The following is a 15,221-nucleotide window of genomic DNA, read 5'->3' as shown; positions in this document are numbered from 1 at the left end:
AATGTTAACACATTCAAGCATTCAGGGCCAATATTTAAATGCTCTAACGGCTGTGGGTAATTTATGCTTTAAGTGTACCAGGTCATAAACAATGCTACTTATTTGATACAGGGTGTCTTGGACTTGTAGTGATTCTCTTGTCTCAGCCTCCCCAGCACTGGATTTACACACGCGTGCCACCACACCCAGTTTTGGAGCCTCTTCCAGGGCCAGCTCAGAATGTGGTACCAGGGATCAAACTTGGGACCTTGTACTTGCCAGGCAGATACTTAGACTGCTGAGCTATCTGTCCAGCCCCACAATGTTGAGGATCTTCAAAACAGGACCCTGCCTTCTAGTTTGTGTGTCTGTTTTGATTTTATTTATACAGTATAGCCTAATTTACATTGTTCCTCAAATACCAACTGCTGCAAAATAATGCTTTCACTGCTACAAAAGTCCATGTTTAAAATCCATCATCTAATTTCTGTATCTTTTTTTTCCACTTATGTATTTGTTAGAGTCTCACTACATAGCTCAGACTCCTAGGGATCCTGTTTTCAGCTTCCCCAGTGCTAGGATTACAGGGCTGAGCCACTACGCCCTGACTCCTCCACTAGCTCGGGGCACCCCGGGGCAGGGCAGGGCTGGCACAGCACATGGGACCATGGATTGAACCCTAGTCCCTGTGTTTGCCAAATCTGGACCTTAGTCTGCTAAGCTATCTCGCCAGCCCTTGTATTTATCTACTTGAGTAAAAAGCGTTAAATTAACTACAATGAAAAAATTATCAAACTGCCAATCAGTCCTATATGACTTTTGGGGGGAAGGCATGAAATGAGTATTTAAAAAATTGTTGGGGGCCAGAGATATAGCTCAGCAGCACAAGGGTCTGCTTTGAAAGCACAAGGTCCTGAAGTCCAGGTATCAACAAAAGAGAAAAAACTGAAAAGCTTGATGGTTCCAAACTACCATTTTTGGATCGTCAGGAAGCTAGCAGACAGTCTTACTTTAATGAGCACATTCTCTATGAAAATTCTCTTTATGAGCCTGTACTTTGACTTAAGCTTGTTATTAAGCTGTAGAAAAATGGACTTCAAATGTTTGTCCTGTCCAATACTGCCAGGTCGTGACTTCGCAGCTCATACCTTAAGATGTACATCTAACTAGCGACTAGAAGCTTGAAGGCACTTTTAGTACTCAGCTGGAACAGGATGTAAATTTTATTCAACAGGTTTATGCCTGAGTAATGAAACATTAAGTTTCTGATATTTTTCTACTACTCAAAGTGTTTTGGTGATGCTGGGAAGTGAACCCAGGGCCTTGCACATGCTACACAAGCACTCTACCACTGACCATACACTCACCAGTACTCTTCATTAAATCAATGCATTATATAAAGTATGTATCATAGAGGACTGTCTACCAACTGTCAAAAACAAGAACACATTAGAGACATTATATAAAAATGTTTACATTTTAATAGAAAAATAACAACAGCTAAAATATACTTGATAAATTTAATTATTAAACAATACTTTTAGTGGAATTCTAGTGATAACTCACTGAAGTAGCTGTATGAAGTAAACCATATGAAAGGAGAACAGTGATGCAAGACTACTCAAGTGCACAAGAAACGAATTTATTTTAACCTTTATATCCAAAGCACGTGTGACACACGCGCGTACTGTGAACAGTTAAGGCAGGAGGCACAGCTGGGGTCACAACAGCCTGCCTGAGGGTGTGCCTTACACTTGTCACAAGCTGGAAGTTACAAGCAGTTTTCTCTGTTGATAGCTTTATGTGTAATTCTGGCAATAGATAAAATGTCTTCATTCTTACTTACGAATTCTCTAAAGTCATGTCAGCTTAAAAGAAACATCTGATTATTATTTTCAATGAAAACTGATAAGTAGTCTTCAGACTTAAAACAGGCTAAATCATACTCATTACACATAAAAAATAAAAAGCACATAAGTTTTTTTTTTAATTTTTAGAAACAAAAGCACTTTCTTTACAGTAGTGAATTAAGCACTGAAGAAACACCTCGGCCCACTGAGGTGTTTTATGTGCTTAACTCCTCAGGGGACTGCACAACCCGGAGTCCTGGCCGCACCCCCACTCCCCGCCAGCATGGGCTCCACCCCAGCATGGACAAGGACAAAGCAGCCACAGAGACAGCAGAGACCCTGGGGGACAGATTACACGACAGCTTCTCAGTCAACTAGCATTTATTTATTTATCTACGCAACAAGGATCAAACTTGGGGCCTTGTGCTTGCCAGGCAGGCACTTACGCTGTTGAGCTATCTCCCTGGCCCCTACAGCTCATTTTAATGCTGACTTGTGCTTAACACCAACTTTTATCAGGCACGCACTGGGACAGGGGTTCGATCCTAGGGGTGCTGTGCCAGCCAGCCCTGCCCCCGGGTCGCGCTGAGACAGCAACTGAGACTGGGCATGGTGGTGTGCGCCTATAGTCCCAGCACTTGGGCATGGTGGTGTGCATCTGTAATCCCAGCACTTGGGAGGATGAAAACAGGAGGATCATTACGAGTCTGATATGAGTAATGAGACCATGTACTAAATACACACACACACACACACACACACACACACACACACACACTTTTAAAACGTGCTCAACCGTGAGGGAAACAAGTGTGCACAAACATGCCCATCCTCGTGGCCTCGCACAACGGCCTTCTCATTCAGTCACACAACGAAGGTAAAAACTGGTTTCACAAGGTGGAGCCCATAAAGAAATTAATTTTGTGACCCCTGAAAATCAGGGACAGATTACTGGTGTTAATTATCAAAAGCATTCATCAGAGAGGCACAAAACGCTTCCTTCAAAACCCTCGATTCATTTTTATAATAAATATTTGCTACCCATGTACTTTCATCAGAGCTTTGCTACTCATGTCTTTCTGTTGTTCCTTCCTCTTCTTACTTCAAAGTCCCACCCATGTTTAGAAACTCTCAAATGTGCCTCACATCAGAGCTGACCCACAAAAGGAAAGACTCAGCAAAATGTATTTTCATCTGTGTAGCAAGTCCTTGTACAGCTAATTTCTCCTACTTTGTGTAAAACAGAATCATTCATCTATGAAAAATAATGATCACTATGATTATTAGACAAATACTTCTCTAATTACTTATTAGTGTTAAAAAATGAACAAAAAGCAAAAAAATTTTTTTTGTCTTTTTGAGACAGGGGGTCTTTATACAGTGCAGGCTGGCCTTGAACTCAGTGATCCCCCTGCCTCAGCTTCCCCAGTGCTAGGATTTACAGGTGTGTTTCACCACACCCAGTTTTAAATTTTATATTCATATTTAAACTGCTGGATACCTACAGATAGAACAGTATTTATTAAAATATATACCTAATTTGTACTAAACTCAACTAAGATTCATATACATTTTCAGCTTTAATTTTTAAATGCATACATGATTGCTTTAAATTATCTACACAAAATTGACATATGATACCCAAGCTGGATTGTGATTTTAAAATAAGAAAACTCCAACAGCTAGTAATTTGCAATGTGGAAAACCCCAGCACAACGCAGGTATAACTCTCTGGCAATGGTAGTCCTATAACACAGAGCGGTATTTACAAGCAAACATGATCCAGACAGCGCACGCAGACTCAGGGTAAGTGAATACTCGGACACGCACGGCCAGCCGCACTTGGTCTCCACGGCAACAGATTATTTCTTCACAGAAAGGGGAGCTACATGAGAAAGAAAATTTACTCAATGGAGGAGTGGCTAGAGTTTACTTTCCTATTGCCAACCAAGTGCCTAAATAAGTATTCAAATACTGTAAAAGCCTGTATCTGCTACCAATGGCTTAGTCATTTTGGTGAATTAGTCACATAATAAATTATTTCCACACAGCCTATAAAGTTAAAGACTGCCACAGATGAGCTCAGAGATCCCCAACAGCACCACAATCACTGGAAAACTCTCCTTGCTGATCTAGGGCTACAATGCACCCACCAGAGCCATACCTTGGCCAGGAGGGAGCCACTGTGAGGTACCCCGTGGTCCCACCATCACCCAGTAACTACCAGACCTCACCAGGACTCCTGAGCCCAAACATTTAGGCCAGCTTACCGAAGACATGTGGCAAATGCACGCCTTGCATTTCTATACACAAAGTGGATAGGGAAGCCCTTAAATGTGTGCCCATCAGGCACGGCCCTCCTGATGGCGTCCTGAAACTCCTCGTTGCCCGCAGATATGCTTGTTGTACGCTCAAATTCATAGGAGGCCAGAGCTGGCGACAAAAGATAGGAAAGCTGATCTTCCCACACAGTGGTGAGGCCCAGATCCTGCAACAATCAAAAAACAAAAAGGAAAACATACTAATATTTTAAAACCAAATTAAATACAAATTTTTACTATTTTAATAGATGATAATCTTATTTTTTTGTACCCAGGAATCAAACCCAGGACCTTGTTGTGTCTAGTTGTCCCCACCAAAGCCTCATGTAGTCACTGGGGCAGCTTCTAGACTTTGTAATTAATTTAAAATCCAATGCTGGGATTATGGATGTGACTGCTAGTTCTGCTCTGGGGTGGGTAATCTGCATTACAATGTAAGGAGGGATGAGAGGCTTGTATAAAGCCAGAGCTGCCACCCCTCCCTTTGCTCTTTTCCCCTGCTATGAAAGGCTGCCCTACTCTGCTCTGTGCCTCCCTGCCTTGGGGTCAGCTGAGTATGGACTTTGACCCCCATTAACTGTGAGCTTAAGAAACCTTTCCTTCCTTAATTTTTGGTGTCAGGTAATTTGTCCCAGCAACAAGAGAAAAGTAAATAAGACAATGTGATAGTCCAGCAGGTACTTGGGCCACTTAGCTGTGTTCTGGCCCTGGATACCAAGGGTTTTAGGCACTATTATAATTTTGTAACTTCTAATTAATTATTCTATGAATTCACAGACATAAATATAAAAAGATTGGGTTATCAGCTTTCATTTCTTTTTTTTGAGACAGGGTCTCCCTATGCAGTTTGGGGCTGGCCTTGTGCTCCCTTTTATAGCCCCCAGGCTGGACTTTAATTTGCAGTGATCAAACTCGGGAGTACTAGGATGACAGGAGTATGCCACCTATGTTAGTTGATACATTGTGTCAACTTGGCTTAATCAGCTCTGGCAGTTCTCAGCATGGGGGCCTTGCCCTGCAGGTGGGCAGGAAGCTGCCCTGCCTGGTTTCCTACCCTCCCGCCCTGCTTCCCCAGAGAAATCTGTCTTCTGAGGAGCTTGATCTCAGCAGCCACGCCACTTTGGAGGAGCTCCAATCTTCACTGTAGGGCACTGCTGCAGCTGCTGCTCCTCCTCTGCTCTTCATTGTTTTCTGTTGCATGAACTGCTGTTGTTTGCCTTGGAGCCGGCAGAATATGGACTGAACCCTCCAGTAACTGAGAGCTAAATAAGCCTTTCCTTCCTTCATTTTGTGTGTCAGGTATTTGTCCCAGCAACGAGTAAAAAGTAACTAAGACAGAATTTGGTACCAGGAGTGGGGTCATTGCTGTGGCTATACCTGACAATGTGGATTACAAGCTTTTGGGAATGGCTTATGGGAAGAGCTAGGAAAGGTTCGGAGATGTCGCCTACAAGCAAAGCGCTGGAACAGCTTCAGCTGTTCTGTGTGGGAGATTCTGGTCAGAGCTCAGAAGACCAGAACGTTGATAGAAAGCCAGCCTGTAAAGACCAGGCTGGGGAGGTCTCTGCTGGGAAGGTCAGCACTGGTTGTTGGACTGCGGATGATTTGTGTTACGGCTTGGCAGAAGGCTTGTCTGCATTTTGCTCCTGTCCAGAGACTTTGCCTGAGACTGAAATTAAGCACAGTGGACTAGTTAATCTTGAAAAAGAAATTTCAAAGCAGCCAAATGTTGGAGCAGTGGCGTGGTTGTTGTTGGGGGCTTTTAGCCAGATTTATGTTAAGAATGAAGAGCAAAGAGCCCAAAAGGATGATTTAAAATGTTGTGAGTTTGGCCAGAAAGGAAGCACCAGGAAGGTTGTGGACTGTGAAGACAGAGCGGAGAGGATCTCCATTGTTGAAAAGGACAGGAGAGTAGAAAAGATGTCCTGAGGGCATCACAGGAGGTGGCAGGTTCCTGCCCTTTGCAGCCTCAGAATGGCAAGGGTGAGGGACTTTGCTTTGAGGAAAAAGCCGCAGAGCCCCATGTTCCAGAATGGAGGCAGCGGCCACACTGGGTTCCAGAATGGCGCCAACATAGAGAATTTGTTTCTCAGAATCAGGGTCAGAGTGCTCAGCGATCCACGCACTCGACCCCTACAGCCAAGAGAGAGGAAACCCTTGGCTTCTACTCCAGCTGGCAGCAGCCCTGGGCATCATCCACGTGGCTTTGGTTGTTGGTGCATGCAGAATGCAGGCATTCTGAGGTTCAGAAGACTTCCACTCAGATTTCAGAAGGCCTGGGAGGCCAGGCAGTGTGCCCCTGAGAGGGCAGTGTGTGAAGCTGGGAATGAGAAGCCTACTCAGTGGAAACCTCAGAAGTTTGAAAAAGTCAGGAATGTGGATGGTCTAAGAAAAGCTGCAAAAAGGGAGCAAAGCAGGCCTGAGAGAAAAGCTGTAGGAGCTACCAGCAGAAGTGCCATAGGGGTGGAGCCAGGTAAGGCTTTTGGAGCTCACAACTCATTACAGGGTGCTTTGGATGGTCCACAGGGAACTACAGGACTTAACATTTGTCCTTTGGGACCTTGGATTTGTTTTGGTCCCAACTGTTTGTATCCTGCTGTGCATCCCTTTTGGAATGGCAGTGCTTATCTTGTGCCTTTGAATGTTGGAAGTGTTTTAACTTTTCATTTGTAGAGGGGCTCACAGCTAAGTGTTTGCCTTAGATCTTGGAAGCTTGGGACTTGGACTTTTCAGTGTTGCTGAAACTGGTAGGACTTTCGCAACTCTTAGAGATGGACTAAAATGTCTTTTGCATAAACGGTTGTGCATGAGTCTTTGGTGGGCCAGGGGTAACATGTCATGGTTCTAATGTAATGCAATGTTCAATTTGTAAAATGTTTAAGCATATCTGTGTACCTGGAAATTGGCTTTAAAAAGTATATGTCTAGTTGCCAAGTTGTGGATTGTGTTAATTGATACATTGTGTCAACTTGGCTGAATCAGCTCCGCAGTTCCTCCCCCTGCAGGTGGGCAGGAAGCTGTCCTGCCTGGTTTCTTGCCCTCCAGCTCTGCTTCCCGTGGAGACTTCGGGAGGAGCTGCGATCTTCACGATATTCACTGCAGGGAGCTGGTCTTTGCAATCAGTGCAGAAGGAAGAGAGAGGCTTGATGGACGCTGCTGCAGCTGCTCCTCCTCCTCTGCTCTTCATTGTTTTCTGCTGCATGAACTGCTGTTGTTTGCCTTGGAGCCAGCGGAATATGGACTGAACCCTCCAGTAACTGTGAGCTAAATAAACCTTTCCTTCCTTCATTTTGTGTGTCGGGTATTTGTCCCAGCAACAAATAAAAAGTAACTAAGACACCACCAGACCCAGGTCAGCGTGCCTGGGGTTCGGGGGAGCCAGCACAGTAACTAGGGTCAGGGATTGAACTCGGGACCTTGTGTTTCCCACATAGGTGCTTATGCTTCTGAGCTATCACTCGAGCCACTCAGCAATAACCAAATGGAAGGCTTCACATCTTTACTTTAAAAGTTTGTATTTTATTTGAGACCAAATCTATATAACCTGCAGTATGAAAAAAACCCAACAAATTTACTATGCATGCTTAAATCTGAATGTCTCCTGAACACTTCATCTTTGAAAGGCATTGATTGGTGCACATGCACTGTAGGAGACAGAACGGAACATACCAAGGCACCAGGGAGCTCAGCACATGTGACCTGGGGCCAACATGAGCCATACGGCACATGCCTCCAATCCCAGCATTCAGGAGGCTGAGGCAGGAGAATCATCTTGAATTCAAAGCTAGCCTATGCTATATAGTGAGTTTAAAGCCAGCATGAACCACACAGAGAGAACCTGTCTCAAAAAAAAAGCCAGCATGATTTCACTTAACACTAAGTAAAGGACTAATTCCCAGGGACATGAGGTCAAGAATCACCCAGTCGTGATCACTGAACATGTCGAAACCTTTACTGTTTTGATCATCAAAATAGATCATCGTAGTTTTAGTCGGTCACAGCAATCTCAAAGGTCCACAATCAATGAAGTATACTCTGCCTGGGGTAAATGAATCCCACTTGTTGGGTTCAGGTTGCACTAGCTGGCATCTGTTTCAACTAAGTGGACAGGTGGAAAATGCTATCCTCATCCGGCCTGTAAGTTGCATTTCTTAACTACTAACAGAACCCAGCTTCTTGTTTATTAGCCATGGAGTGCAGATTTTTCAATCCTGCTTTCATTTGCAGCAAAACCTTAGAAAACGAAGCTGCCAGGCAACACAAGTGAGTTTAGTGGGGTGTTCATTTTCAGTAGGGTAATGAATGAAGTCCCCAACCAACCCCATTATTTCTGAGAAATTACTACAGATGCCAGATTTTCCAAAACTGTCATTTAAGTGCTACTACTTGGCAAATTAGTAAAGAATATGTTAGCTGCCAAAGCTTAGAACAGTTGGAACCTACACCACACACCAGATTCATGTTTTTGCCAGCTTTAAGACAAACAGGAAAGAGGGCTCACGCAAGCAGGGGAATCTGACAGGGACCACCAGCCAGAAATCAATCTTCACAGGAATTTTAGGTTTGAGTCCTTTGTGGGTTACATGTATTGCAATATAACTTACCCTACATCAAGGCTTCTGTCTCTTGATGGTTTCTCTTGCTAGGCGATTTATTTTCCCCAATACTGCACACCTAACCCAGGACTTAGCACGTGCTAGACAAGCACTGTAGTACTGGGTTGCACCCCAGGCCAACACATCATAAAACACAATCCCCCCCCCCCCCCCGGCTCAGGCCCTTATTCTACTGAGCCATCTCCCCAGCCCTAATCTTTTCCTTTCGGTGAGTGCTTTTCATATCTTCTTTATAAAGAAATCTACATGACTGACAAACAAGTTTGATCCTGCCAGTAATCAGGAAAGTCAGTGAAAACATCATTTTACACTCACCCACTTGTTCCATTACTTGTAATGGGAAACAAAATAAACTGCAACAAACAGGGGTAGGGGAGGAATGGTTGGTTGGAAAAAAAGTAATCTTGTATATCTTCTTTCTTTCTTCCCTTTTCTTTTTTTGTCTTTCTGAGACAGGGTCAGTTCTAGCCCTGAATGGTCTCAAACTCACAATGATCCTCCTGCCTCAGCCTCCTGAGTGCTAGGATTACAGGAGTGTGCCACCATGCCCAGCAAGTGTGTATTTCTAGTAGTGTAGTTACTTGAGTAAGCTATTTCAGAAAGAGGAGATCCCAACAGTACTACTGAAGTCATCAAAAGCCTGACTCCCAGAGGTGAACAAATCCATCATTCTTCATTTCTTGGGGGAATAATTCTAGAAGCAACAGCAAACTTTGAAAATTTTCAGTCTCAGACCTCAACTACTCTCACAGATTTCAAAACTATAAGCTTCATAAGGTGGGTTTACTCTTTTTAGGGCTTGAATAAGGACTAGAATGGCCACACTAAAAGCTTAAACAAATACAAGACAACACGTATGAGCTGCAAGGGCTTCCAGGGCTCACCTTCCTGTGCTCGGACACCAGGAGCCTCAGCTGCATTTCAATTTCGTTACTTGTCACCGAGGCATCCACTGTGGATGCGCACAGTGGCGGGAATGGCGGGAGGGAGGTTGTAGCCCCTGGAGCACACACAGACTTGATTGCTTCTTCACTCATGGGTTTCCACTTAGATTCATCGTTCAAATCAAACACACAGTTCTCTACAGCATCAGAGGGCTGGCAATTGCCCAGGAACATCTGATGATTGAAAACGCAACCAACTGTTCGGTATGGGTGCAGTGGTTTGGGGGGTTCAGCAAGTGGAGGCTCATCGGGATTGGTAGGTTTATGGATGTACCTGCAAAATGTAACGGAATGAGAATTAGTTACAAGTCAACATCTTACCATAGGAGAAAAATGTTCTAACATGTAAAAAGCTGTAACTATGAAATTACTTTCTAGGTCTAGCTTTTAAAACTTGTTTTCTGTATTTCACAGTGTGGTTACTGTTAATTATGTGGTACATCTTGTAATACAGAAAGCAATTTTACTTCTCTAACAACAGAACATATTCTATATCTACTGTCAAGATTATTCTGCATTGGACATGATGGCACACAGCAGTAATCCCAGACCTCTGGAAGCTGAAAGAGGAGAACACCTCACATTTGAGGCCTGGACTACACAGGAAGACCCTGTCTCAAACACAAAATCTATGTCAGGTAACACAAGAGAATTTGGCTACACATTAGTAGCATAGATAACACCAGTATTATCATCAGCTAGACAGAATGAGGATGCAGGGTAAGAAGGTTCAGACTGCACTGTACGAACACTCAACATTTAAAACAGGAAAACCCAATGTATTCATTATTGTAACTCTCCTACTAACCTGTTTCGAAAGTTTATTTATTTATTTTGGCGGAACTGGGGATTGAACTCAGGCCCTTGTGCTGCTAGGCAAGTGTTTATTCTACTGAGCCATCTCCCCAACCCCAAAATGTCTTGTATGTATATAATTTTTTTTTTTTTTTTGGGCAGAACCGGGGATTGAACTCAGGCCCCTGCGCCTTATTCCACTGAGCCATCTCCCCAGCCCCTGAAAGTGTTTATATACTTATTTTTTCTCTTAAAAAAACCCAAAAGGATGAAAAATAGCCAATTACTACAAAGGAATTCAAAGAATGAGAACTAGAAGTGGCACAACACAGGCTAAGGAGTGCCTTTAAGGCAGAGGAATACTCGGCTCTCAAGCTCATGCCAGAGACTGACAATGTCCAGCAGACTCTGACAGGGAGACAGTGCCCACACTACAGTTTTCAAGAGAAACCAGGATTTACAACTTAAGAGTCCATTTCAGACCTAAGGACAATCATTAGAGGAAAAGTATGAAATTTTTTTCTTTTTTTTTTTTTTAACCAATATCATGTTGGTAATGAATTTCAAGGGTACAAATTTTAGGGATTATTTACTTAGCAGCCACAAATGAGATTTCTTTTCATTTTTTGGTGGTACTGGGGACTAAACCCAGCACTTTGCACTTGTTAGGCAGGTACTCCCCTGAGTTTTATCCCCAGTCTTTTTTAAGATAGAAAATCGTTAAACAGCTAGGCTGGTTTCAAACTAGCAATCCCTTTCCTGAGTCTCCTGAGTAATACATAGGATTACAGGTATGTGCCACCACATACAACTTGAAGTAATTTCTTCTATACTCTCCAGAAAGACTACAATAACTAACACTGTAAACATGCACCTGTAGGTACCATCAAATAAACGCTAGACAATCCTAAATATTTAGGGCATGGGGTATAGCCAAGAGGTAAACACTTATCTAGCATACACAAAACCCTGAACTTGATCCTAGCACTGAAAAGCTAACTAAACAAATATGTTCTCTCTGCCTTTTGCTACCTTTATGAACTCAGGTAACTGACCTGTGTCCCGTCAAACTCTCCCAGAAGGTGACGGTGCCATCTGTCCCACAGGTCATGACCCAGGCATGTGGCACCCCTTTGGCCTTAGTCCCAACACAAACAAAGGCTTCCAGGCCATAGCCAAGGAGGAGGCTGCACAGGAGGTTAGCGTGGTCTTCACAGTCACCCTCAAGGAGAAAATGAACCACAATCAGTTTTATTTCTTCACATGGCTTCCTTCCTCAGTTAAGACTTTATTTTTTTAGTACAGGGTCTACAGGGTCTCACTATGTAGATTGGACTCCTAGTGATCCTCCGGTTTACAGCCTCCAAAACAATGGGATTATAGGTGCCTACCGCCACACCCAGTCTCAATGCTGTCTCAGTGCACCCAAGGGGCGGGCCAGCACAGGCCCAGGGATCGAACCCCCGACCCCTGCATCTGCCTAAGCAGGCACATTACTCCGCTGAGCTATTTGGCAAGACTTTTTCTTTAATTTTTAAAAATGTACTTAGTACAGGGTCTACAGGTTCTCACTACACAGATGGGACTCAGTGATCCTCCTGTCTTCAGCCTCCCAGGCGCTGGAATTACAGGTGCGTACCACCATGCCCAGTCTCTTAGTCAAGATTTTAAATGCAAAATTACAATGAAAATTTATTAATAAATTCTTAAACCTTTAGTCATTAGTACAGTATTAAGCCAAATCAACTGGGAAAACAGATAAACTAATTTTAGAAGAACCTAAACTGTTTCATATACTACTCACAAACCCAATAGTCAGAGCAGGGATACGTGACTCAAGAGTGACAAAAGGATATTTAGATTTAAAAATTCACAAAGAACTCATGTAACATCAAAAGAAAAGCAGGAAAATTTTAACAGCTGATTAAAAAAAAATACACAAGCTGGTAAATCCTACTGCAGCACATGTAAATGAAAAAGCACTGAAGTTAAACCATGAGTCATGGTTGTGTATGACAACTTAGGAAATACACACACACACACACACACACACACACACACAAAAGATAGGAGTGAGACAACCCAGCTGCAGATTCTGAATAGACCAGGAGCACAGACTTGGCATGTGAGTGAGACGACCTGGGGCTGCTAGATCCTGAATAGACCCAGAGCGCAGGCCCAGCGTGGAACCCTTCAGCAGAACTCCCTGAAAAGAGGCTAGAGGCAAGACCCACCTAGCTGATTCAGGAGCAGAACAGCTTACCAGAGTGACACAAAGGGTTCAACTCCAATGGCTGTAGCAGGAAGAAGTGGAGCACAGCAGGTAGACCCCAGCCAGATCCAAACATCACCCACCTGGAGGAATCTGAACTTTGTAGATCCGGACCTGGTGCTAAGGTAATAACTCTAAGCTCTACACCAAAGGTCAGAAGACAGGGGTATACAAAATGACAAAGAGAAGGAACAAAATGCAGTCTCAGGCCCCAAGTCTACCCAGTACAAATGAAAACACTAGCATAGCGGAAACTGGAAATCACACACCTGATATCTCTGAAATAACAACGTTGGAAGTAAAGAAACAGCTGCAGAAAGGTACAGAAGAAATCAGAAAAAAAAAAAAAAGATCAGAAATAATTTCTGAACTAAAAAATGTAGTGACAACTATAATCAAAGAAGTACTAAGTGCTTCTAAAGAATACACTGATAAAAAAATAGAGCAGAATATAAAAATGATGGAACCCCTGAATAAGCAATTTAGGAAAGAAATAGAATGTATGAATCAGGTTCAAAGTGATATACAGGAAATTAAAACCTCAATCACAAGCTGGCAAAACCTTTTGAATGAAAGTGAAAATAGACTTTCAGACCTTAAAGACACCATTGCAGCTAGTGAAAAAGTAAGAAAAGATCTCTTAAAAACAACTAGGATGCAGGAAAAAATAATTCAATACCTACAAGATGATGCAAAGATGAACAATGTGAGACTAAAAGGGATCGATGAGAAGGAAGGAGTCAATACAAATGATATATGGGCAGAAGTAATAGCAGAAAACTTCCCAAATATGGGGCAACAATCTGACATTCAGGTAAAACCGAAGCATATAGAACTCCAAAGAACATCAACCCAATGAAAACCACACCCAGACATACAATAATCAAGATCCCAGAAATTCAGCACAGAAACAGTATACTAAAAGCCGCTAAAGAAAAGAAACACATCACTTTTAAAGGAAAACCCATCAGAATAACGACAGATTTCTCTTCACAAACCATCAAGTCAAGAAGAGCATGGAGCAAAGTACTTCAAGTCTTGCAAGAAAACAAATTCCAGCCCAGACTGATAAACCCTGCAAAACTCTCTTTCAAGTATAATGGAGAGGTGAAATACTTCCATGACAAAGAACAACTAAAGAATTTCATGATGACAAAGCCAAGCCTACACAGACTACTAAATGATGTTCTAGAGAGGGAGCAAATTGATCATAGCCCCATGAATGAGAATGGAAAGAACCCGCCAAATAGGGCAAACAAACAGAGGAGAATGAGAGGTATACAGAATAGTCCTTCAGTTATTCTTTGTGTTCAGCAGCAAAGTATTTCCATCAGCGCACTCTACAAATGGACTTCTCTTCTACCCTATAAGTCATGATTCCACCTGAGTCTACAGGGTGGATTTCAAAGAAATAGCTGTAGCTCAGTTCCACAAGTGACGCCTAGCCACCAGTAACTGTCACGGTCATTATGAATGTCCAGAACACACTAGAACTTTGTGCAATATCCTATCCTCAAACTGTTACAAGTGCTGGTCATTTATTTGCCTTTCCAGTATTTATCTTATGTTTTACTCTTAGTACTTCTTTGCTATCATGAAAACTTTTTCTTAGTTCAACTGTTTTGAAACATTTAATTTTCAATTAATTAGTATTTAATTTTCTGAATATTGCTTAATCTTAATTTTTGTTGTAAGATTTATACTATATCTTTGGCTTATAATTTATTTAAAAGACATTGCATGATATCTTCTCCTAGTATTAGAAACTTTAAAAAGTATATTTCCATTTTCTGTTGACTTTATTTTTTTTTAATATATTTTATTCAAGAAGAGTAAAAAAATTATATCAGTTACTGGTATAGGATTTAGGTGATTTAGCTGTATAGTTCCTTAATATTCACTGACTTGTAATAATTGAGGGTTTTAGTGCCTCAATGTTTTTTAAAATAACTTTTGAATTTGGGGATTGAGTAAAAAGCAGTGTGGTTTGTTTTGCTTTGTTTTTTAAAAGAGGAAAATTTAATATTTTCCATATCTTCTTAACCTTGGTGTTTGTTAAATCTGAAAGAAACATTTTCTTCCTACTACAGTAGTGTAAATAGTGAAGTATTACTACGAAGATTTATTTAATCTAGTCAGCCCTGAATTGGGAAAGTAGCATTCTGGAAGCAGCTATTAAGAACACTCAATAAGCAGTGGCAGTCGCCCTCAGCTTTAAGTCACCATTCTGTTGGCTTTATATTACTTCTTCCCTGTCTTTTATACATACCTACACACACACATATATATGAGAAAAACAAAACGGGTATAACCCAACGTAAGATTGGTAGTTTCATAGAAATCTGCAATGACCTTTAAATAAGGGTTCATCTAATATATATTATATAGTCCTGCGTAACTATCATGTTGAGAGCTCTTTATTGATCATCCAGGCGCATACTGCA

General features: G+C 42.1%; 1 protein-coding gene across 3 annotated transcripts in view; it reads right to left on the bottom strand.

Annotated features, from left to right (window-relative positions):
- Positions 1-3,250: 3,250 nt before the first annotated feature.
- Positions 3,251-15,221, bottom strand: part of Cep76 (centrosomal protein 76) — a 30,263-nt gene continuing 18,292 nt past the window's right edge. For all 3 annotated transcript variants that reach the window (XM_004647211.2, XM_023707504.1, XM_004647212.2), the window contains 4 exons: positions 11,561-11,727; positions 9,651-9,984; positions 4,100-4,317; positions 3,251-3,714 (listed from right to left, as the gene is read on the bottom strand). In XM_004647211.2, coding sequence (XP_004647268.1) covers positions 3,576-3,714; positions 4,100-4,317; positions 9,651-9,984; positions 11,561-11,727 — 858 coding nt within the window. In that variant the 3' untranslated portion in view covers positions 3,251-3,575. The remainder of the gene's footprint in view (positions 3,715-4,099; positions 4,318-9,650; positions 9,985-11,560; positions 11,728-15,221) is intronic.

The sequence above is a fragment of the Octodon degus genome, unplaced genomic scaffold (genome assembly GCF_000260255.1).
Source record: "Octodon degus isolate 3935 unplaced genomic scaffold, OctDeg1.0 scaffold00295, whole genome shotgun sequence".
Classification (NCBI taxonomy): Eukaryota; Metazoa; Chordata; class Mammalia; order Rodentia; family Octodontidae; genus Octodon; species Octodon degus.
The sequence above is the reverse complement of the archived record's forward strand: the minus strand, read 5'-3'. Positions and strand labels throughout refer to the sequence as shown.